A 25,764-nucleotide genomic window follows, 5' to 3' on the forward strand; every position below is an offset into this window, starting at 1 on the left:
TGAATACGATGGGCATGTCTGAACATATACAGGGCTGTAGAAGCACAGAAGCTATTCCATTATAATAAAACATATTCCTCAGAACTCAGGACAGGAATTACTGTGGTTATCTGCTCAATGCTCTAAACACTGGATTTCCAGAGAGAACAACCTTCCTGATCAGTTGCAGGAACTGTAAATTTCTTGTGAAATTCAAACTTACCCTTATAAGTCTTATCCAGGGACGTTGTTCTTACCCTGGATAAAGCTCTGAAAGGAGTTTTTCAGAGTATACTTTGTGGGATTTTTCTCTTTTAGTCAGGCTGTCATTTATTCTTAGTCCTTTTTTCTGTACAGTAACTAGAGGTGTAATGAGGTATTAGTAATGTAATTGTTTGGTTTCTCTTTATGTGAGAGTATGAATACCCTCATGTATGCTAAAGGCAAAGTGCAAAGTTCATATGGGCCAGGAGAAGAGACCAATGTCAATCCTTAACAAGCTCTTTGAGGAGCACAACCAGAAGGGATCAGGAGCTAGTATGGTAGAGCATTCACTGCTGTTTGTTTCCATTTGACTGATGAACTGATTATTAGGTTAAAAAGCTGGGTAATTTCACGTACATGGTTGAGAAATTACTAAAACCAGTTGTCTGCCTTTATGGGACTTTGCCTAAGATTATGAAATAGCAGCTAGACACAGGTCCTAAGTCATATTTCAGGATATCCAAGGTTTTGTACCCAGTTCAGTTCGTAGTAAATTTTGTCCATCACAAATAACGTATTCAGTCCCCAACTCTGTCTGTCTGTAAGCTTTTATAGCCCCTGATCCTCCTGTAAGAGTGAACATACAAGTGCAGTCAGAGCGTTTACAGACACCACTTCTCACCTGTGCTTCCCTCACCAGATAGAAAAATAGGGCTTGAGGCAGGGAGTACTGGAGAAGTAATGTTTGCCTTGGGAAGCAACAGAAAGAAAGCATGAAAGTAGAGTCCCACTTTGGGGCAGGATTTGGGTCTGATTTAGGAGTGTGAATGATAATAAGAAATGTTTGAGATCTTTTCTTGCAGGTGTGTGGAGTGTAGTAGTTCATAAAGGTAATGCCAGTCAGTAACTAGCCCATGGACAGAAAAAACAGTAAAATTTGTAAGTCACCCCTTAAACTAATAAACTCACTGGGAAGGGTAAATTTGTTTAGCAAAAGGAAGTCATAAAGTAAGAAATTTCCTGCTCACTGAGGATAAAAACATCTCTGCTATATATATCCCCATTTGAAATGGATACCCGATCAACTTTATAGAAAATACTTGAACTCAGGGCTTTTAATGAACATTCAATTTAAAATACCTAGTGCTTGACTGATTTCAATAAGCTAATGCTTTTCAAGGTCTCCAAGGACACAAATTTGAAAAGTCACTCAGGAAGATATGCTTGGATTAAATTTATGTGATAGTCAATGACTGAGTCAACATCAGCTTTGCCAAGTGTAAATCTCTCCACTTTATTGGTGTTCTCATTTCTTCCATGTTTGGAAGCATGTTCCTAAAGTACATAAAGAATATACAGACTGTGCTACAGGTGTCATCTCATACACGTCCCCTGACATTCAAGGATACAGAGCAGCTGCTCAGTCAATAATTTTTCTGATGATTCATCCTTCATTTAGAAGAGCTTTAAACCAAATTATTGCAGGGACTCTGTCTGGGCAAATGTTTTTGTCTATTGGGATTAATAGGTGCTTTTCCTTTGATTTTTCTGGGACCCAGCTCAGAACTCGAATGTTTTGGAGGGAGCTGGTATATGTTTCTTCCATTGAAAATATACGAACGGGCATGATCAGGTTGCCCAGAGAGGCAGTGGAGGCCCCATCCCTGAAGATGTTCAAGGTTAGGCTTGATGGGGCTCTGAGCAACCTGCTCTAGTAAAGGTGTCCCTGCTGACTGCAGGGGGATTGGACTAGATGACCTTTGAAGGTCTCTCCCAATCCAATACATTCTATGAATTTACATGCTACTTTTATTTCAACAGCTGCTCTGCCTAAGGCCCTTTGAAGGTTCCCTTTGAACTATGTCTGCATTTAAATGACTTCAACACCTTAGTAAGAGGTGTTACTCTTGAAAAGAATAAACTCAGCCCTTGAGGTGTAAAATAATATGTGCATAACATTGTAGCACACAGACAGAATGGTAATCTGCAAAAATAGATTGTTTACTTGCTGCCATCTCCCTGTATTTTACCACCAAAACCTCACTGCTAGTCTAACAACATGTCTGTACTCCATAGGCATATGTGCAAAGGGAAACCTCCCTCATGACCCCTGGAGTCAGTAACTCTGACTGATTTCCATGCTGCTGAATCAGGCCTGTAAGGTGGATCCCTTGTTCCTATAGGAAGCAGCATTTGCTGCTTCATCAAAAAGTAGGAAATGCTGTGCCATGCCCTCCAGGTTTTGTCGGGATGATGCTTGTGTGCCTTTGCACACACACAGAAATAATGAAGTGGCTTGTGAAGGGTCTTGGCCAAATGAACTGGCATGACAGACGCGCCCCTACCATTATTACTGTCTTTAAGGAAAGTATTTCACAATATCTTTGGTAGCTTGGTGATACTTTTCTTCTATTCAAAGACCAAAGTATTCTTTTAGCATCAGCCCATTCTGTCAAAAAAAGACCATCTGTGAGCATGGGCCTAAGAATAACTGCTTCTTCACTCTACATATCTTGCTGTTTTCCTCCCCATTTTCCTTAAGGCAATAATTGCAAACTGTGACTTCATGCCAGCAGATTTTTTTCCTCCCTTCAAGCTAGCAAGACCAAAGTAACATGGAAAATGCCATTGCACTTCCCTTCTGACCTCTTTCCCAATTCTCTGTGCCCCTGGACAAACATAATGCTTGCCAAGGAATTAAATCCCCTGCTGCTATTGCTCAGGTGTAGCACATATGGACTCAAAATAAGAAAAGTAGAGTGTAAATCCTACACTTTTTGGAGGTCTTCTCCCATTCTATCTGAAAGACTCAGGCAGGTCACTGCATGTGTTAAAACACCAGGTCCCTCAACTTATTTCATAGGCATCTGTGTTTTTCAAAGATTTTTACAGGAGAAATAATTCTTTTACCTACCATATGTCATTAATGTATTTGCTTCTTTCCTGTAGCTATGTTATATGCCTGTATTTAATTATGTACTTTATTTCTCATAACTCATCCAGTTGTTCTTCTTTTCTGCAGTAACACGTAAATGCTCAATGTATGGTGTATGTTTCTGGTGTCCTGTTGTACTTGATAAGTGAAAGGAGATAAGGGTTTATGATATCTGTTCTTTCTTTCAAGATATCCATGTTTCTAATTTTGAAATAGTTTTTAAGCTGTGATTGAAATAAATGAAATATTCTGGAAAGTATCATCAGGACTTACTACTAAATATCAAAATAAAAGCCATCCCATGCAGAGCAGGTTATATTTGGCATGCATCTACTGGCTAAGTAACATATCCGATTTGGCTCTTAGGTTTGGAAAGAGGATAAGCCAATGTCTGACAGCTATTTTTCTATTTGTGGAATATGAGCTTATTCAGTTTTAAGGACTCTTTTAGGAAATTGACTTGTAACTGTGTAAAAGGGTTCAGCACAACATATCATTAATAAAATAGAATTTGTACAGAGGAAGTCACTTCCCAAAATGTTTTTGTGGAATTTGTAAATTTCAGAGGGAAAAAAAGAAAATAAAACCTCTTCACTTTTGTGAGCTGGCGCCCCTGGAAATCATATAGGGCATTGTGTTGGTTTCGTACCTCTTTAAATAGTGAATAGATGATTGTTAGCCTTCTGTAGCCCCTAGATTAATATGGCCATGAGCAGTCTGTGTATAGAAATGTGTTTATATGGTGACACTAAGCAAATCCTTATCTTCTCTCTGAATCTTTTTTCTCTTTGTCAGTGTTTTGCTGCATGGCAAGCATATTTGTTTATTGAACCATGTGTATAGTAATATCATTTGTATTTAACACTGTCTTTATAACTGTTTGCGCTGCTAGCTGCTACACTGAAGCAACCATGCTGTTCTCAAGGCAGTCAACCCTTGATGATTTAGATGGACCAGACACTGTTCCTAAAACAAGTGAGCGCGCTCGACCTAGGCTTCGTAAAATGCAGAGCATGGATATGTCCTCCTCATCAGCTGACAGTGGCAGTATAGTGTCAAGGTGCTTAACTCATGCATGCTTTGTTCACTCATTTACCCATACCCTTATACTTACTGCAGTGTACATACATTTGCATTTGCAGATATGTGGTGTACAGAGTGGTTTGCATGGTTAATGTAAGCTTTTCTCCCTTCTGTGTTGTGCCACTACTCTGAGGTTCAAAGTCAGGGTCATAATCTAGGACTCATTTGCTAACTCTCTTCTTATTCTCTTCTGTTTTGTTTTGGTTTTCATCCTTAATTCATGTATTCTCAAAAGTTGTTCTATTTCATTACAGTGGCTGCCTAAAACAAGGCTAAATTTATTCAGCTAAAAAAGAGTCTGATTTTCAGAGTTACCGAGCTTATGGTTGTTCTTATTAAAATTGGAAGCTGGAAGTGAAGTTTCTCAGCTAATCAGTTATCCTAAATATGGACTTAGATGTCTAATTTTAGAAACTAAGATAGGCAAATGTTGGCCCTGCTCTTTCAATTTTTAGTTCTCCCGTTATACGAAAGATTGCTAATTATGTTTTGTTTATTTTAACATTGATTTACAGTCTGTGAGGTGTTGGAATTAAGAAAGGGAAAATAGCCATGAAAAGATAGGGAATAATATTAATATACAGTGCAAGAGAGAACTGTTCAGAGCCATCCACTCACTTTTTAGCAGGTGAAAACTAGGGTTTTATATAACATTGGGAAGCAGTGTTTCAACTAGTATTATAAATATTGTAAATAGGAAATTTTATGGAATATTTGATCGTTCTTCTTCAGCTTTTAAAATGTTTTACACATTTTTGGTGTCAATCAGTTTTGAAATGGTGGGATTTTATGGCTTTGTGCATTTTAACCAGGATAAGTGCTACTGTGAATCATCAAAGCACACATTCTATGTAATAGGCATAGTGTTACACCTTCTAATTAAAAGTCTGATAGAAATAAAGTGATCTAATGTAGCCACAATAAGTTTGGAAGCAGTGTAAAAGAAAAGGTGATTAAACTTAATTTTTAATTTTGGCAGGAGATGGTAATGCCAGCTGGCTTCGACAAGTGCCAGTTTTCTTTAAAAGGTTATACTTTAAGTGAAAATATGGCCCCATTCATTTTATAGGAGCTCTGTGAAATCTGGTTTTGTCTCTGTTGAGGTACAAGAACATGCAGTCAACAAAAGACAGTTGAGTTGATGATGAGTTGATGCCTATTGTCTAACCTAAGGAGAAAGTTTGGAATGGAAACTAAAAAGATAAAGAGTGAGGGCTGAGGGGAGAGGTGAAAAAGTACTTGTGAGGGATGAAAATGTTGAAAGCAAAGCCAAGAAAATATTTTTAATTTTGTGGTGTCCAAATTCCCATTTGGAGTCATGAAGCTACATGAACTTACATCACTTGAGACTGTGGCAGAGCAGAGACCATTAAGAGAGAAAGTGGTTTTGAAGATGCAAAGCGAGAATAAGCTAACAAGCAGAGATCTGAATAGAGTGAATAACAGTTGAAAAATAAAATAAGTACATCCAGAGGAAAAGCAGGCAGGTAAGATAAAACTGAAGACTGTATTGAAGAACATAGGGCAATCTAAAGGTAAGCAAGATACCCTGTTACTGGAACAGTTTTGTGACCTGAATTGTATTTCTCCGTGTTAACAATTTACTTGTTCTTTTATTTGGAATCAAATTTGATGTCTGTGTTCAGCTCATGTTCCAATTGTATATAGCACCCATATAGTGGTTGTTAAAAGCACTATGTTTAGAAGGAACCCCATGGCGGCCTATCATTCACCATGGAGGGTGCTTTAAATAAATGTAATAGGAAGTCCTGATTCTGGTCAGAAAGTGTTTGAACTACTTTCAGAAAGTTAGTGTAGTTTCTCTTGAAAATGATGTTAATTTGCCCTTCGCTGGTGTGAAAAGATAGGGAATCACTATGAGTTCACTGGGACATCATTCGGGGCAGATGGACCCAGATGGTTCATTTTTGTAAGAGGAAATAAAGATGATATATTTTCTACCAGATTATATGAAATTTGAAGGCCTGGGAGTGCAATGGGGTTGCTCAGCTGTCTACATAGAGGTACAATTAACAAACTTTGCTTGTTGGTGAGCCTTGTAAACCTCAACTCTCTCTCTTCGTCCATTCCTGACAGTGAACCTACGCAGGTCACCATGCTCTATTCTCGTCAGGGGACGACTGAAACCATTGAGGAGGTAGAAGGGGAGCATGAAGAGGAAAGAGCTCATTCTGCACCAAGGCCGGAGGAAGATGAAGTGGAAGATTATAGCCTGGGCTCAGAAGGAGCTGCGTACACTCCTGATACTGATGTGCCATTGTACTCCACTGTGGATAGCAATGCAGAAGTTCCACCTTCCTATAGCAAAGCTGTCAGCTTTGAACACCTCCCCTTTGGCTCCCCAGATGACTCAGCTGGTAAGAGTCTCATGATGGTGAGCCCAGACGACAGTCGGACGGACAAACTTAATGATAGGATTCTCGCTCCATTGACGCACGAGCTAACGGCTAGTGAGCTGCTTCTGAACAAGTAAGGACCTTTGACAGGGAAAAATTGTTGGTCCCAGTCTGTGAAGTTTTGTCGTTACTTTGCTTTTTTTGTCTCAGAACCAGCCTACAGTTTTTGATGCAGACCTTGCACAAAGTTTGATTTAAGGGAAGAAGCTCATTTCCTGGGCAGTTGTTCTAATTACAGATTTCTAAACTTATTCAAATTAATTTTGGAAAGAATCTTTGCTTTATCCCCAGATACCATAGCTACTTGTTCCAATTAGCATCGAATTTCTGTGCTGCAATCGTCATGGGGTCAAGGGCTTTTCTAAATAATCCTTGTGGAGAGGGCTTCTCTTCTCCAGGCAGCTGCGATTTCATATAAGTTTTCTCCAGGACTATCTGGGAAAATATTTCTCCTTTAATTATTTTGGATTATTATAAGGGAAACTCTGACCTTTGGCAGAGTTTTTGTATAAGCCAGTAGGAGCTGAGGGCTATGTAGAGAGACCACCTTGTTAAGTACTTTCATAAGGAATAGGATGCCCCTCTCTCTGCCCCTCAGACATTGTGCTAAGTAGCACAACCAGCTTTGAGGTGAGGATGGTGCCACTGGTCTTTTTACTCTGCTTTCCAGCCTGACTCAGCTAGGGGAGAGCTTCCCCAAATGCAAGGGCAGAATCTTAAACCATAGAAATGCCTTTCAGACTGCACTACGAGAGAAATGCTGATTGACTGATCTGTGAGTCAGTAGATCTGACTTTTTAGATACAGTGTCTTTTCTTCTGGTTTTCCATAGTAATTTTTGCTTTTCAGAGAGATATCTTCTCAGGCCAGGGCACTTCTTATGTAAAGCAAAGATAATTATGGATGTCTGTGAAAGTCATATATGAATTTCTTGCTGCCTTTTATATTTATTTGAGTTAGGCAAAGGGGAGAAGATTGGACACATCTAATGCTCAAGGGCATTTATTATGTTCTGGACTTATGTCACAGGACTATTAATAACATAGGTCTCCTGATGGACCTCTGGAGTTTCTCCAAATTCCTATCTGTGTTGATAAATCAGGTATGAATCCAGATAGGGCCACACCAGCACGGTTTGATTTACATGAGATATGTTGGTTTGGCAACTGTAGGAAAGTGACACTTGTAGAAATTGTTGGGCCAGGCCAACCCTCTGGGTAAATTGAAAAACAGCAGAACAGTGTTTCTTGTTATTTTGCCAGAAATTCTTGTTTTCTGAACTTGGAATCAGACTATTTGTTTATGATACCAAATCATATCTTTTTCTTTTTTTTTTTTATTTCTGTTGGACTCACCAGCAGAATTTTATACTTTTTCAACAGTAAATAGTAGTAATTAAAAAGGCAACTGTTGTGAAATTAGTTCTCATTTCTGCTTCTCACAGGATGTTTCATGATGACGAGCTGGAGGAGTCAGAGAAGTTCTACGTTGGTCAGCCTCGAGTCTTGCTTCTTATTTATGCCCTGTACAATACACTGGTAGCTCGGTCAGAAATGGTGTGCTATTTTGTGATCATCCTTAACCACATGGTCTCTGCCTCCATGATAACCCTGGTGCTTCCCATACTTATATTCCTTTGGGCCATGCTGTCTGTTCCTCGTCCAAGCAAACGTTTCTGGATGACAGCCATTGTCTATACTGAGGTATGCTGCTGTTTTTGCAACCCGGTGTCTAATACAGAAAAGTTAAGTCGTAAGCTTTGCACAGTCTCTTTTCTGGTTTTGATCTCTAGGATCAGGAGCCTTTGGCCCTTCATATTAATATAAATATTTGCGAAAGTCCTCAGCAATTTCTGTGGCATGAAAAGGTTTTGTTTGTGTTTTTCTTCATTGCAATGAGCAATATCCTTCCTGGCATGTCAAGCAGTTATCACAAGAGCAGATACTTTGTGAACAGCTACTATGTAATTGGTAATCAAGAGACAGTGTATGCTGCTTGTGGTATCTCAGGTACCACTGAGCATCATCTGTTGGTAAATGTTGATTGACTTTATTACTGAGGAAATGTGAACTGTTGTTCCTCTGTAGCAATTAATATGCTTGATTATCTTCCCTTAAAACTGACAAAGTAGTCATATTTCTCCCCTCTTAAGGTCACAAGGCTATTATATCTGCCATGCTTATAAATACCCCAAGTGTGTTGTGTTTCTGAACAGGTGACCATTGTCATCAAGTACTTCTTCCAGTTTGGGTTCTTTCCTTGGAATAAATATGTGGATTACACTAAAGATAAACCTTACCATCCACCCAATATTATTGGCATTGAGAAGAAAGAGGGTTATGTGCACTATGATCTTGTTCAGCTCCTTGCTTTATTCTTCCACAGATCCATTTTAAAGGTAATCTGAGTTAATATAGTTTTTTATTTTATATTTAATTTTTAGTTTTAGTTTTTTTCAGTCACTCCTGTGATATAGGAAAGTCAGTCATTTGGATATTATTCAGTGAAAGAGTTGTCAAGCACTGCAACAGGCTGCCCAGGGAAGCGGCTGAGTCACTATCCCTGGAGGTATTTAAAGATGTGTAAATGTGGTGCTTAGGGACATAGTTTAGTGGTGGACTTGGCAGTGTTAGGTTAATGGTTGGACCTGATGATCTTAAAGGTCTTTTCCATTGTAAATCGTTCCATGATTCTATGATATCCCAACACAATGAATTTGTCTTTCCCCTTGTGAACACATAACTGACCTTAGCAGTTCCTGTGATAAATACTGTGACTGACAGAAATACAAAGTTTAAATACTCTCTTCTTCTTTTTCCACTAGTGCCATGGGTTATGGGATGAAGATGAGAAAGGGGACAGCTCCAGTAATAAAGAGGATACTGATGATGAGCTCTCTCTGACAGGAGGCAGGAGAGACTCTTCTACCTCTTTGAAATCTGTCAATCTTGCGGCATCGGTGGAGTCTATCCATGTCCACTTCCCTGAGCAGCAGACGGCCATCAGGAGGAAGAGCTCTAGCAGCGTGTCACAGCTTTCGCACAGGTCCAGCTTCTCCTCACACAGATCTAAGAGAGGTAAATGTCATGGAATTTCTGGGATTGGAAGAGCAAACTTTCGTTTCCCAGAAGGGTCATCCTTCTGAAACCTTGTGCCGGTTGTTGTGGAGATCCCAGAGGCTACTGGACGCTGCTGCTTCTCAGTGAGCAAACAGGATATGAACCAAACTATCTTAATGTTTGAACACACTCCAAGCCTTCTTAAAGTTCAAATAGAGAGCCATAATTTGTGATTCACAATGTTTTTAAAATGACATTATCCAAAAGTTGGGGAAGGAATGCTCAGTGTGGCCTAGATCCAGAACTTCTGGTTCAGCATAATCACCAGCTAGAGGGAATGCAAAGCATATGTCTTTTTCATATCTACATTTGATCATATTTCAAGTGAAAAAAAGTTTTGACTAGGTATATTGAAACAGATATCCTATCCCATCTTGTAAAAAGGGCGGGCTTACTCTAGCCCAAATATATGTATTAAGAATTGAGATAACTGAGTCGGATCAATCAAATATGTGCCTTTATCACTAATCTTCTGGTTTTGTAGTTATTAATCAAATTTTGATCTGCCAGGGATTAAACCTTTACTGGATGCTCTCAAGATTTTATCATATTTGAAGAAGAGCATAAGTATTCATTTCAAAGCTTCTTTCAAACGTGAGACTCATGTATGGGATGGAAGTCTCAAGATTTATTGCTTTCTAATATTTTTATTTAGATTTTGATTTTGAATTAGCTTCTCTTTCCACTTTTTTTCCAGGAAGTACCAGTACACGAAACAGCAGTCAGAAAGGAAGCAGTGTGTTAAGCATCAAACAAAAATCTAGGAAAGAGCTTCTCATGGAAAAGTTTCGAGAACAAATGATCAAAGCCAAGGCCTTTACAATTAAAAAGTGAGCAATGTGAGGAGTTATGTGGGTTTGGGGGGAGGTTCCAAACAGTAAAGCAGTAAACCAGCATTTTAAAGAGAGCAAGTTACTACTACTGCTAATTTACGGGAATGAATGGGTATGTATTCAGTTCATTGTATGCAGATGCTTTCACTCTAAGTCCCACCACCTGAACATCAGACAAATCAGCAGTTGTTCAAATAGCCTCTGCCTGATAAAATAGCTAAATACCCTGTGTGAACTTGGTTGGCTTTGTATATTTCTCTTGAACAAATGCTAATACAGTGATTTAGAAGCAATCAGAACAAGGGACTGGTGTTTGTGAAGCACTATGAAGGCTGTTAGAGTAGCTCTTAGGTATCTTTAGAAACATTTATCATATCACTCCCAGCCATTCTTTTCTTCAGTGCAAGTTACAGTGTTGTTAAATCACATGGTCTATGTTGTTTCAGGACTCTTCAGGTGTATGTGCCCATCAGACAGTTTTTCTACAACCTTATTCATCCAGACTACAGTGCAGTGACTGATGTGTATGTCCTGATGTTCCTAGCAGATACAGTGGACTTCATCATCATAGTGTTTGGATTTTGGGCTTTTGGGGTATGTCACAGAGGCATCTATGTACAAACCCTCAGTAGGATTGCATGCTGTAGATGTTAAGTGTCATGTAAGTGTCCTCCTTCCTCGACCACTGTTATATTTTCCTTTTCAGAAACACTCTGCAGCAGCAGATATTACCTCTTCATTATCAGAGGACCAGGTCCCGGAGGCATTTTTGGTGATGGTGCTCATTCAGTTTGGTACCATGGTGGTAGATCGAGCACTGTACCTCAAAAAGACTGTCATGGGAAAGGTCATCTTCCAGGTCATCCTTGTTTTTGGAATACATTTCTGGATGTTCTTTATCTTGCCTGGAGTGACAGAAAGGTATAACCCTTATAATCTGACAATATGTGTTGAGTACTGATGCTCTACCGAGTTGTGTGAATTTGAGATGGTTATAGCTAAGCTTTGGAATCATGAACAGGTTTCTTCTTGGTCTCATTTCTAAGCAGGATGTTGGAGTGCTTTTCCACAGCAATAACCGTGGCCAGCATAAGTTTGAGGAAGAATTAATTATATAAGTATGTACAGAAATATTCTCAACTTAGGCCAAAATGCAAGCAGGTGAAAGAGAACTTGCCTGCAATTGAGTGATTAGAGTCCTCAGCTGAGACAATGTTGGCCTCTGATTTGGTTCCCTGCTCCCAAGATTGCTGCATGCTGGTTTAGAAGAGTGAGTAGAAAATGTCTCTCTCAGAGTAACTTATAATTTAGCACTTTTCTGGAATGTGTGAACTGTGGATTTAAATCTCCTTAGACTGAGGATGTCTAAAACCCAGGTCTTTTCTGAAGAACAAAAGTTCTTCTCCCCTGCTCCTGCCACGTGGCCCTGGAGGCAATGTGGAGGTGGTCACCTGCTGCATGAAATCTTGTATCACATAGTTCACTCCCAGGTATATCATTTCTCATTGCATGGCTCAAGGCAGTTATCACAGACTGAAAGAGTTGGGGCTGTTCAGCCTGAAAAAGAGAAGGCTCTGGGGAGATCTTATAGCGGCCTTCCAGTACCTGAAGGGGGCCTACAAGAAAGCTGGGGAGGGACTTTTCATAAGGGCAACTAATGACAAGACAAGGGGAAATGGGTTTAAACTGAAAGAGGGGAGGTTTAGATTAGATATTAGGAAGAAGTTCTTCACTGTGAGGGTGGTCAGACACTGGAACAGGTTGCCCAAGGAAGTTGTTGATGCCCCCTTCCTGGAAGTGTTTAAGGCCAGGCTGGATGAGGCTTTGAGCAACCTGATCTAGTGGAAGGTGTCCCTGCTGATGGCAGGGGGATTGGAACTAGATGATCTTTAAGGTCCCTTCCAATCCAAACCATTCTATGATTCTATGATTTACCTCACTCCATTGACTATACAGGGAAATTGAGTGTGTCACTTGGGCGCACTATACTTAGTTAACAGTCAAATTATTTTACTATGAAAAAAACAAAATAGTTGCATAGCATAAAGCAAGTCTGAAAGGTCTCATTTCCTCTCAAAAACAAATGTTTTAATTTTCCTCAGTGCAATAGTAATTGTGTCTCAACTTGAAAAAAAATACATTTTTTCAAGTGGATCTCTTATCTAGTGTGCATTGAGAATTGATACAAAACTTTTGACTTGATTTGGTCACTTGAAAGGCAATAAAATAGTTTTGACTTTCTCTGTGCTTTTATTAAATTTATATCAAGTTATTAATCTCAAATCTGCATCAGAAACCTCCTATATTCTTTCTAAGTCAGGCTGATTCATAGAAGCCCCTTCAAATTTCTTAATGAAAATAGTTTTGCAGGATGTAATTGTAAATATTGGATCATGTCTGGCTCACAAATCCTGTCCATCATGAGGCATCTCCTGCCGTTCCACCATGTTATTGAACTTTAGTCAAAAGTGGCACATATTCACCAAGATGGTCAGGGGGATGGAGCACATGACATGTGAGGAGAGGTTGAAGGAACAGGATTAGTTCAGTCTGGAGAAGAGAAAGTGAAAAGCTATCTTCAGATACCTATTAAGAGGGGACTGAGAAGAAGCTAAGCTCTGTTCAGATAGGACAAGAGGTCACAAGTTGGAAAAAAAATAAAATTTCAGTTAGATATGATGAAAAATCTTTTCACCATGACAGTAGTTCAACATTGCATCAAGTTGCCCAGACAGGTTGTGAACAATTCGGTCAGAACAATTTGGTGTAATTAGACCTGATTCAAGCAGAGGAGGGTGAAAAATATGATTTTTGGAGGTCACTCCAACTTAAATTCCTGTATGGGTTCAGGACCTTGAAGGTGCCCCTGTGAACACAAATAGCCATTAAACCTGCCTAGATTCAGTCCAGATGTCATCCCTCTGAAAAGCCAAGAGAAGCAGTGTCTACCCAGGGCTCACAGAAGGATGTGCCATCATGGGGGATGAGGACAGACTGGCCTGTCTTGGGCAGTGAGGCACCTTTAGCATCCAGAGGGAAAGGGCACTGCCCCAGAGCCCTCACTCTTCAGGAAACCTATTCCCTGTCTCTCCTCTGCAACCCTGAGGTGACAATAGATGCTGTTTATAGACTTTCTCATCCACCATCTTTCAAATACTGTTTTAACCCTGCAGTGGGTTAAAATATCACAGCATCTCAGGAAAGGGAAGCTGCCAGGAGCACAAAACATTTCAAGCTAATTTGATCATACACAGATACAAAGCTCATAATTTTCCTTTATCTGTCTATTCCATTACAGGAAATTTAGCCAGAACACAGTTGCCCAGCTCTGGTATTTTGTGAAATGTGTTTATTTTGGCTTATCAGCATATCAGATACGCTGCGGATATCCAACTCGTGTTCTTGGCAACTTCCTCACAAAAAGTTATAACTATGTCAACCTGTTCTTATTTCAAGGGTAAGTCTAGACCTACTGCCCTCCTCCTTTCTTTTGTGAAATAAGGATCTGTTATAATGAGATGCTGGGGTTATTAATGACTTCTCTTCACAGGCTGCTGGAAATGAGACAGTAAATTTTGTACAGCACACTCTGTATATGCCATATGTCCCCTGTAGTCCACAAAAAAATAAATTTCAGGAATGCAAATTTCAGAAAAATTAGTCTCCCACTCTGAATCCAGAAGCCTGACATACCAGTCAGCCATTCAGGCCCTTATGGAAGAGGCACTTATAAGAAATCACCTTTGTGAACAGAGATAGGAGCTACACATTGTGCTAGAAAACAGGTAATGTTATTTGCCCTGCAGTCCTAAAAAGTAATAAGGCATCAAATACCAAAGAAATCTTAATCTTTGGACATGTCTACAGGCTCTGCCTCAGCAGGTGAGAAGAATAAAGTGAAAGACAATACATGTGAGGAATAAGAGCTATGCATCAAAAAATACTTCCTTTGTGTATCTTTTGAGAAGTGGTGCACTTTGAAACTCTTCAGGAATTAGAAGTGTTAGTGCAAGTAACAGGCAGAGGTCACCTCAGAGTGAAAGGCGGAGTGAAGGAAGCATAATTCACCCTCCACTTATGCTGTTACCATGATGCTTTGACTAAGCCAGTTCAAAGCATATACATATTGCACAGAAAAGCTGTAATAATTTCAGCCTTTTCCCCATATTTTCAGTGTGGGCTTGTTGCACTCCAGTAGGAAAAGTTACAGAAGTAAACTTTCTTCACATGAAATAGTCTTTGTGACTTGGATAAGGAGAAAAGTGTGGGACAAGTAGGAGGAATGATGCACTTTGAACAGCTGCCATATGCATGTTTGCTGTTAGCCCACCTTCTTCTGCTCCTTAATCCTGAATTATAACGCCCAGTTCCATATGCCCACCTACTGCAAAGAAGCCATGCACTACTTGGTGTAAGGTGGTGTAAAACACATTCCCACCACCCTGTGGAAAGGATGTTCCTTTACTCTGCTCCCAGGTCAGAGGAATTTGGGAATACAAGAAAGTCTCTCTTGTACTGTTCCATCAGTGGCTCAATCACAATTACTAGGCATAATGATGCAAAAGCATGTTTATAGCCTGACAAGGAGATCTAGAAGAACATGAGCTGTAGCAAAAGATACCACCCCCAAAACATCAGTACCTGCAGTGTAATGGTGTTTGTGTTTGCAAAATCTCCTATTAAACTGTCTTTTAACATTGGCTTAATTGTCTCTCTTGTCATATATACACTTACTGTGCTCGTTTAATGTGATCCCCCCCCCATTTCTGACAAGTTTTCTGCTGTGATCTCCTTTCAGGTTCCGCCTGGTTCCATTTTTGACTGAGCTGAGAGCAGTAATGGACTGGGTTTGGACTGATACCACTCTCAGTCTTTCCAGCTGGATCTGTGTGGAAGATATCTATGCTCATATATTCATCCTGAAGTGTTGGCGAGAGTCAGAAAAAGTAAGGAAGCTCCATATGAGTGATCCAGGCCTCCTCTCCCCCATGCAGAAATTAAGAGAAATAATCACAAGTCCCTAAATAATTGGGAAATCCACCATAAAGACAGTTTGTTAAAAGATACACCTGGTGTTTATGTTCAGAAGTATGCAGACTATTGGGTACTTTATGTTAGTTGGCAGCCACCACAAGTGAAATTTCAAATGGCTTCTCTTTTGTGCCTAGCTGATTTTTCCACCATTAGCATGAACTCCACAAGCATGTGCCTGCTAGCTTAATTGCATGTCTGAGTTTCAAGGCTGGGGTTGAAGGTTCTGGTATTCACACAGGCTCACTTTTTCCATAACAACTAAATGAGTAACCCACAGTAGCAGGGAAACTGTAGCTGGAGAGGAAGGTCAGTAGAAGGAAGAGCTCGTGCCTCCACTGTGTAGGTCCCAGAGACACCTGGTTCATGTAACCACAGAGGGAACTCAGCTGACTCCTTTAACTTGGAAGAGTCCCTACATGTCCAGAAGTGAACTGCAGGCCAGAGAAACCCACCATTTGTCTGACTGAAATTTCAGTCTCTTTAAATCACTTAAGCTTCAGTTCAAATTAAACGTGCAAATTCTGGATTCCTTATAACCACTATAAAGATTGTAACCATATGCTTGCTTATTTTTACAATTTGAAAAAGAAATTAAGCATTCTTTTAAGAGTGACCCAACCAGTCATAAATTATACATCTGCAATGAAACAGCTGTATTTTTAAGTGTTACTGACGTATTTCTACTTTTATTATAATCCTGTCTCTTAATGGCAATTACTTTCTAAGTATGTCACTTGGATTAACTCAGAGCTGAAGTGCACACAAATCTTGTATATAGGCTTTTTCTGCATTACTTCCATTTCTGCCATGAACAGAGTGTCATCAGAGGCTTCAGGAGTCTTTTTTTTATGCTCCAATATTATCACTCAGCATTATGTGCAGTGTAGATCCAATGTGGGAAGATTTCCACGTGTGAACTAGCATATGTGTGCTAATGCCAGGTAGCAAAATAACTACCCATGACTTTATGAGTGTTGTTTAAGGTAGTTTGATTGTCTCTCTCTCACATTGAGTGGTATGCCCAAGTACTTTGGCTGCTAGAGACTCTCTGAGCTGTTCTGTAACATCATTAAAGGTGCCTGAACTAATCTCATACAAGCAACTAATATACCCCTAGTGATCTTGATATGATATTTTAATGAAAACAGTATTCTGTAGTGCAAGACAAATGACTTGATACACTGCTTTTGAAAAGTAACTAATTTGTTTTAAATATAGCATTGTATTACAGATTTAATATTCTCCTAGGGCTTTATGGATTCATGTTGTAAAGCAAGAACAATTTCCTGAAAGCCAGATTCCTGGTGTGTGTTTGAGGTGCAGTGCAATACAATACATCTTTATTTTGCACATGCAGTATGCAGTGCATGAAAGACAGGATCCTAAAACACTATGCAGAGTTAAATCCTATAAGAGAATACACAAAAATTAATTACAGTGACAGTAAGGTATTTTACAGGATGGTGAAGCTATTAAAGTATTCAATCATGAGGCCAGTAATAGAAGGTGAGAATTATGTACAAGATAGAACCGCTGTGCAGTGTGATCTGCTTTGAAAAGAGAAGGATAAAAGCTAAGTCACTTTTGGTCTCAGAAGCTAAGAAAGGGAAGGACGTTACATCAGCAGCATCAAGACTTCAGGAACACCAACAAAATTTTAAACATTGTTTAGATGCAGTTGGTGTGGGATTCACTAGAAACAGATTGGATCAAGCCTGTGAACAATTTTTAGAAATACTGTATGTGAGATGTGAAATGAATGTGGAGGTAGTGCAATATCAGATAAGCCTGATGATAGTGCATGTCAGTTGCTGGCAAACAAATTTATTTGTTTTCCCCCTGAAATACAGTTTGCAGCATTTCAAGCTCTACGAGAGGAATTCTGCCTTAAGGAGCTTTGAGATAAAACTTTTTAGGACAAATACAAGAAAGTGGATCACTCCCAATATCAGTTTTTTTAACAAATTGTTATATCACTGTTACTGCTATTATTTTACATTTGGTTCTTGTGAGTTCATGCTTGCACTCATTCAGACAAAAAAACTCAGATTACCCTACCTGATTTTCCCCTTCTTTATGGTTGTGAAGAATCAAGACCACAGAGTTTTACAAGATTTTTCACTCCAGACACACACTTGACATGGGTTAATTTGGCACTTTTCTCTGCTGTCACCACAAATTCAGTGTCAGAACAGGTTTGGCTAAAAATCTTAAAATAACTGGCCTGAAAATGGGTAGCAAATTACCCCAGAAGATGGGAAGCCCTAAGATCATTATATATTCACCCATCAAATCATAAGAAGTGTACCTCTGATATAGAAGAGACATTACCATGTTCCCGTTTGCTTTTGCAGAGATATCCCCAACCAAGAGGCCAGAAGAAAAAGAAAGTTGTGAAGTATGGAATGGGTGGCATGATTATCGTCTTGCTGATTTGTATTGTCTGGTTCCCACTGCTCTTCATGTCTTTAATCAAATCTGTTGCAGGCATCACCAACAAGCCTCTAGATGTTTCAATCACAATAACTCTAGGAGGTTATCAGGTAAAAAAAGAAGAAAAATTAAAAGCAAATTCTGGTTTTGCACTGTATTTCCTTGTGCTATTTTTTATTCCTTTCATTGAATTAAACTCTCCTGCCTTATGCAAGAGATCAGGCAAGCTCCCACAAGTGATCCCTTTTGGGTTTAAAACCATGTTAGTTCATCACTGATGTAAAATATTACCTTAATTTGCCAGTTAAAACCAGAACCTACTGGCAATGAAATCTGAATAAATTATCCTACATCAGGTACACTCAGATAACTGCCTACAGGTCCGCATGGTAAATATAAGATAATTGGAAGTACCTTGCTTCTCAGTGGAATAAAATCATGACCACCTTCTCTTGATTTGAGTGCCATAATTGTCTTGGACTGTGATGTACAGGATGCTTTACTGTGTATGTAGCAGCTGATGTGAAGTAAATGTGACGTGTGTGTTCTTTTGTTTCCTAGCCTATTTTTACAATGAGTGCTCAACAGAGTCAGCTCAAGGATTTGAATCAGACTGGTTTCAATGCATTTCTGGGAAGCTATAGGGGTAACACTGTAAGTGAAATGTAGAATACCTCATTACTTAAAAATGTGTGCATGTTTCCATGGAGGCCTTTTATGTGTTTTGTTTGTGTAGTTATAAGTGGTCAGCAGCACTGCCATTTGGGAGATGTTTCCATAAAGAGGGTTTGCATGAGTAAAGGTTCGGACAGATCATTTGTCAGAGCAGAGCTGGGTTATGGTAGAGCAGGTTACCATTAATTGAGACATCTTTGCACAAAATCATGGAAGATAGAAATCTTAGTTGTCCTGTTGCCCGAACAAAAACCTCCCCCGTGAATGACACAAAACCTTCAGGAGATGTGATGGTGTTGGTGTACTACCAAAACAAACATGCTGTGGGGACACAACAGTGTTGACACCTTTAAGCCACGTGCTCCTTCCTACAGCATGCAGAGCTTTCACCTCCCACTGAGGAGCTATGTTGCTGTCAAAAGTAAGTCTGTATGGCCTAGAAAGGTTTCGACATTAAAATGTCAAAACATAAATATTTAAACATAGTCTCACCGTTTCATGGTGCAACATGCACAAAGTTATCACGAATTTCTACAGGAAATTAATAGTAATTAGTAGAAGCTGTTGCATTACTAAAGTATACTGTGGTTTGATCAGATACAACTTTAAAAGAAGTGCTTGCTTCTAGTCCATTCAAGAATTAACATTTTTTTATATTAGATACTATTGAATAGCCTGTGTATTATAGCAGTAATATTGTAATCTTGATCCACTTTGGAAGTTACCATTTTCAAGTTTCCTTATCCTTTGCAGGCAACTTTATATGCAGAAAGATGCTTAACAAAAGAAAGAACAAAATTTTAACTTGAGTTTAAATAGACTGTACAGATTTTACCTGATTTACTTTCAGACTCACTTTGGCCTTCATGGCCATCATTCTTCAAACGGCAGGGCCATTTTCATTTTGCCTTCTTAGCTCGGCTATACTTTGTTTATTACCCTTCCTGTCTAAACCCACAGTTGGTACCTGAGGAAAACTATCAGTGCAAACCACTGCACTTACAATTAATCAAACATTTACAATTCTGCCCTATCTCGGAAATGTGGCTCTGTGTCTTGTGAATATAACCACACTGAATTTTTCTTTTCTTCTGCACCTACAGGCTGCTCTGCAGTTTCTAGAGGGCTATGGAAAAGAAGATATAACTCTAGCAGATCTAGAGGGAAATTCAAATTCTTTATGGACCATCAGCCCTCCAAGTAGACAGAAAATGATACAGGGACTGCTGGATTTTTCAGCTGAGTTCACTGTAGTTCTTTCATGGAGCATTCAAAGGTAATTAACATGGCTGTTATGAGCTTGATGGATCATTGCCAAGATTTTGCTCAGCAGAACAGTTCCATGCTGCATCATTGGTTTAGTTTTTCAGCAAATTCTGTTTTACTGCAAAGCAAAAAAAAACCCTGAAAGTGGGAGTGAGAGAGGCAGAGAGAAATGACCTTGGTTACCTAGGAAAACATTTGTTGCCTGCAGTTCACAAAAAAAAAAAAAAAAAAAAAAAGAAGTGGAGCCACTTCCAAGTACATTATTTAAAAAGGCAGGGTGGAGTTTTTAATGGGACTTAAGGGGAAGGAGGGAAAAGTAAGAAAATTTTAGCAAGTTTTAGATGGAGATGTTCAAATAAACTCCCCTAAATAACAACTTGTTAGCATTTGTGGAAACTGAATACTTAGACCTCATTAAGGCAGAAAAACTATGAGGAAATACAAACAGAAGTGCTTGATCCTCTTACTAAGGGCATCTGGAACTGACACAAACTATTTTTTAAATACACATATACTCAGAGACTTTGTTATGCAAATAGTATAACAATGGCACAGATCCATTTTGTCAAGACCTTTTCCTGTTTGCTTGTGGTTCCTTTGGTCTCAGTGAACTATTACTTTACAATGAAGTTTTTTTGAGACAGCCTAGAATACTAAGTAGTTGCATGCAGGTGAGTACACCCAGTCACCGAGGTGGTTTGTTGGCTACTGTCTGCCAGCTGGATTAAATTGGACTTAAGTCATCACTCCATGGAAATTAAGTACTTTTGCAGTCCCAGTATCTACCTGTTTTGTTGGAAGCAGACACTGGATTGTTATAACAATCCTCAGCAAAAGACTGTGCACAAGCAGCAGGTCAGCTGTATCACCGTGAGAGCTCTGAACGTGCTGGGTCAGTCCTTCCACAGTCAAAAATAGGCTTGTAATGAAGCTACACCCTTAATTCAACTTTATATGACCCCCCTTATTTTCCTGGAAGCATACAGTATTAGCTAGTGAATTACATCACTCCATCATTTCTGAACTTTGTATTAATTTTTAATACTCCTACTCAGTTTGCCCATATGCTTGCATAACTACAAACATTCATACACTAGCTGAAAGACACCTTTTTCACCCGCAAATTATATCCTGTGGATTACATTGTGACTCTGAATGACTGAAAATGGTAAAGACTTACCACAGCGATCTTCCACTTTTTCTCCATAAAGGGAAACTGCTGTCTTCATCTAGGCCAGAAGACCACAAGCAGCTGTCAGGCAGCATATATGCTTTTTTTGCCTTTGCACATCATCTGCTGGGAACATTTCTCTGCAGCCCCAGAGCTGCCTCACCCAACTGCTGCATCCTGACCGCAGGGCACAGCACAGGGCATCATGGGAAAGCTGATCCCGCCCCAGCTGTGTTGTGCAGCTGGTGTGAAGACTCGAGGGAGGCATGGGGGTCCTATCAGCATGTTAGCCATATGTTTCTGCTGGGCTGAGGTGGGGTTTTGGGAAGCTGTAGGTGAATGCAGCATTCTTAGCTGCCCTGGCACAAAATGTGTGCCTAAAGTCAGCACAGGCATGCTCCCTTTCCCATTCTGTTTTGACTGATGTAGTGAGCAAAATTATATTAATCTGTTGTCATTGTCATGTAATTCATACAAAGGCACAGTCAATTACAAGAATACACCTTTAAGGCTGCTACATATCCTCTGTGGGAGAACAGACCATCTCAGGTACAGGTAGCATGATGCTTGCTTTAGCAAAAACTGGGATAGCCAGGGTCAGAGCAGTTAGACTAGTTAGATAACTAGCTCTAGCATTCAGCAAACAAGTGTTTAGGTTATGCTCTCATTGTAGCTTGTTAATGTGTCTTCCCTTTTACTTAAAACAGAAATCTCACCCTTGGTGCCAAAGCTGAAATAGCATCAGATAAACTTACCTTTGTCCTACCAGAGAACACCAGAAGAGATATTGCTACAATGATGTCTGGACAGCAACTGGAAAAGGTGTAAGTTATTTTCTTTGCCTATTCATATGCAAACCTTCCCTTTTTAAACCTAATCTCCTAAGGAGGTCAAGAGTGTGCAGCTGTATTGTTGTCTGCCCATCTGTTCTCCCCTAATAACTTTGGAGCCTTGTTTGCAGAGGCCAACAGCACTGAAGTCACATAGCAGTAACATTAAAGGTAAAAGCTTATTTCCTGTGATAAATGTAGGCTGAGAAGAACAGGAACACTGGAACACCACCAGTAAGCATGGTGAAGCTATTAGTTACTTTTCTTTGACTTACTGGATAAGCACAAGTTTATTACAGTATATTCACAGTTAAACTCTCCTTTGAGTTACTTCAGTTCCACTTGATCTGAGAATGTTGTATTGATGGTTTTTTTGTTCTAAATAACCATCCAGACTGTATTTCTTATTGTTATTCCTGAATAGTATTAGATTGGCAGGGAAATGTTAAATCACTGCAGTCAAAGGGTAACATCTGCAGTCGCTTCTGACATCAGATCTTTTCCTGTAATGGAAATTTGCAAGGCGGAAAGAGCATGCTTTTCATATGGATATCAAACATTATTCTATGGATATAGCCTTATAGCATTAACAGCAGTGGTGCCTCCTTTTAGATTTGAAAGGAGTCTGGCTCTTCCTCTTCCACCTGCTCACTGGGGATTACTTTACAGCAGTAGTCTCTAAATACTGCTAAGCCAACATGTCATCCCTGAAGGCCACCTGATCTGATTTGTGGCCACAAGAGCTGAAAAGTTAAAGCTGAGGCCAACTGGGATAGTGAAAACTCTGAGAGATTCTTGTCTGTTAGTAGGTGGAAATGAGATTTGTCTCCTGTGCGCAGCTGTTTTTCTGTGCCCACGCACACTTGTACATCCAAACAGACTGTTGTTGCACATCTGATCATTTCATTTAAAAATATTTTATGCCTCTTCTACTTTTCTGCTGTGTGAGGATATGGAAATATTTCCTAAGGTGATGTAGTGCCAAGGAGAGTAGATTTTGTTCTTTTTTGGGAAGAGGTAATTCATTCATAGTTCTCTCTGCAGGAGGCAAGCAGTAACCTAGAAGATATACCTGCATTTACATGTGTTGCAATAATATTGTCAGTTTAAGCTTTTTTTACTTTGTCATAAAAGAAAAAGGGTTGTGGCAGCTAGTAGCCATTAGACTACTTCAACAGGGAGCTTTCTGCCACCACCTCTGCTGGGACAACGTAGCTGCTGAGCTCTCACCTATCTTTCAGACCTGCTGGAGTCATCAGAAAGGATTTTAAATTGGCCACCTCTGTTCTTCCTCAGCCTGGTGTACACAATGTAGCAAAGTGTCACAGGACTTCCCTGAGAGCTACCCTTGCCTAGAATTTTTCAGTCATTTGAGGAAAAAGTTAGGACAGTATCTCTGCTTTGAAATGTCTCTCGCTGTGGATGCTGGTAATTTATTCCACTTAAGGTGATTCAATTTTAAGTCCAATGGAAGAACTTTTACAAACAAACATCTTTATTTTTATATTTGAAATCTTCCTACAAGCTGTAAGAATGATTACCAGTGAATTATTCTGGCACAAAATTCTCACTCTTTTCAGGTGTTATTATCAAAATATCTTGTAATTATGAAGTAATAACTCTTGTCACCACATATTTTTCTAGCTGCATATTTTTCTAGCTTGTTTACTACTGGGGATGTGTTGCTTTTCTTTGTGCTGCTTATATAGCTGACTATAAAAGCAGCTTTCTTAAAAAGAGGAACAAAATATAGTCTACATTCCTTGCAAACACGTGCCCCAGGTGTGTGGGATTCATGGCATGTGAATGGCAACATTATGGATGGAGCACCCTGCCGAAGTACTGACAGAACATAGTTAATAAATCCAGCTAGCTTTCAGATGTGACATCTGAACACTATAAAATCATAGTTTAAGCCAAGAATTACTGGGAACTGTGTATAGGTATTTCTAAATTATTTTAGAGGTATAAAAATATGAAATATTTGCTTTCTCATTTTTTCCAGAACATTGGAGACAGTGTACCCATACTACATCAAGGCTCCTAGTGATTCTCTGGCAAAACCCATAAAGCAGCTATTGACAGGTATGTGTCCAGACCATGGAAAACAGTATGCTTGAAAGAAATGCAACACAGCACTCACACTTGCACGTTCACTGAGCTGTTATGGGGCACCTCAGGCAGAAATGCACTCACAGTGCTTTCTATCTGGTGCCTGCAAGCTTGGGGAGAGATGAGTTAATACCGTATAAGGCAGAAAATGCATCTGGATGTATTTTAGCTTGGTATTTAACAGTAAGGACTCTAAGGATGAAGTCTGACTCTTTTCCTTCAGGTCTGCTTTCAGGAACTGCTTTCCCTTGTTTTCTGAAGAAGTGGTGACAAGTTTCACTTCTCCACATCTCCCTGGTGGTACCTTATCACAGCCAGTAGTGCTGCATGTCTGCAAATGTCACTCCTCAGCTTAAATAGTGACACTGGGTTTTTTTTATTTTTTTATTTTTAGCTATTCCTTCCTTATTGGCTACAAAGAATCCAGTTTAGATAAATCATTGAATTTCAGAGTGCTATTACCCAATCAGAATGCATTCAGGTACTCACAGACATACAGAATACATGCACACCTGTGCATATTAGTGCCTGTGAAAAACCTGTTGGTTTGGAAGAGTAGGAACAAGTCCTTATCTAAGAACACTTTGATCAACAGAGGTTAAATGTGGTGCTCAGGCGTAGTAGTAGTGCTATGTAGTACATTATTATGTAGCACATTACTGTTCAAGGTTCGGTGAGCATAATTAGATTAACTGGGAAAAATAATTCTTAGCTGAACCTAGCTCTGTGAGTAGCAATAAGTTACAAGTGCTTCACTGTCATTAGTCAGGTCCTGTCCTGAAGAACTCTTAATCTGAGATTCTTCAAAAGGGCTTTAATGTATATACTGCTAATGTATGTTCCTCAGAAATCAGGAGGGCCAGAGTTTACCTCCTGTCTGTGTGATCAGTATTCATAATAGGATAGTATGCTTTTCTTAATGTAAGAGAATAACATCTTTTATACCAAGACATAAATTATTTAGTGATGGATGCACTTTGACTTAGAAACTAACCACTAGACCTCCAGGTTAAATGAGTTTCTTTAGGCCTGAAATGCAGACGTGCTGTCTATTTGGCCTGAAAATATTGAAATGATTTGACAGTTGTACAGAAGAAAATGTAGGTGATATGAAACATTTTATTTATTTAATGCACATTCAGATAAGATTTGCAGAAGGAAAACCACAGAAGTCTAGATTATACTTTTGTATAGAAATAACGTAAAATGTGTTTTAGGAGAATGATAATGAACCTTTACTCCTATATTGCTTATGCAGATGTTTGAAGTGTCTGACTCAAACCAGTTTGACTTCTGCAATTCTTGCAATATTTTGCAATATTTATATAAATATTTCTCTTTTTTTTCAATAGACTGCAGATGGGAAAACATTACAGTTTCCCTGGTCAAAAATGTGTCTGATGAAGGAGTGCGTGAGTGGTGGGTTTTGAATCAGCTTGGAAAAAGATACAAAACATCTGAAGAGAGCCTTGAACTATTCATATTCAGTGACAAAGTCAGTCCACCAAGCCTTGGATTCCTGGCTGGTTATGGGTAAGAAGAAACCTTTACGTAAAATTAAAATAATAGAGATAAGATAGAAGTAGAAATGCCTTTATTTGGTGGTTTGGGGGTTTATGTCTTCTTTGTTCTTGCAGTGTTTGAACATTACAACGTTTTGAGAAGGAGTTTTG

General features: G+C 39.3%; 1 protein-coding gene across 1 annotated transcript in view; it reads left to right on the forward strand.

The window, feature by feature from the left end:
- PIEZO2 (piezo type mechanosensitive ion channel component 2) overlaps positions 1-25,764 on the forward strand; it is a gene marked incomplete at its 5' end in the record, with an annotated part of 88,899 nt that overhangs the window by 61,221 nt on the left and 1,914 nt on the right. The window contains 16 exons of the mRNA XM_029085771.1: positions 4,011-4,178; positions 6,299-6,691; positions 8,063-8,321; positions 8,834-9,016; positions 9,443-9,695; positions 10,435-10,567; positions 11,017-11,164; positions 11,277-11,491; positions 13,869-14,027; positions 15,369-15,516; positions 17,959-18,147; positions 18,599-18,691; positions 19,816-19,988; positions 21,857-21,973; positions 23,985-24,064; positions 25,444-25,624. Coding sequence (XP_028941604.1) covers positions 4,011-4,178; positions 6,299-6,691; positions 8,063-8,321; positions 8,834-9,016; positions 9,443-9,695; positions 10,435-10,567; positions 11,017-11,164; positions 11,277-11,491; positions 13,869-14,027; positions 15,369-15,516; positions 17,959-18,147; positions 18,599-18,691; positions 19,816-19,988; positions 21,857-21,973; positions 23,985-24,064; positions 25,444-25,624 — 2,892 coding nt within the window. The remainder of the gene's footprint in view (positions 1-4,010; positions 4,179-6,298; positions 6,692-8,062; positions 8,322-8,833; positions 9,017-9,442; positions 9,696-10,434; positions 10,568-11,016; positions 11,165-11,276; positions 11,492-13,868; positions 14,028-15,368; positions 15,517-17,958; positions 18,148-18,598; positions 18,692-19,815; positions 19,989-21,856; positions 21,974-23,984; positions 24,065-25,443; positions 25,625-25,764) is intronic.

This window comes from Antrostomus carolinensis, unplaced genomic scaffold (genome assembly GCF_000700745.2).
Source record: "Antrostomus carolinensis isolate BGI_N321 unplaced genomic scaffold, ASM70074v2 scaffold12917, whole genome shotgun sequence".
NCBI classification, from domain to species: domain Eukaryota; kingdom Metazoa; phylum Chordata; class Aves; order Caprimulgiformes; family Caprimulgidae; genus Antrostomus; species Antrostomus carolinensis.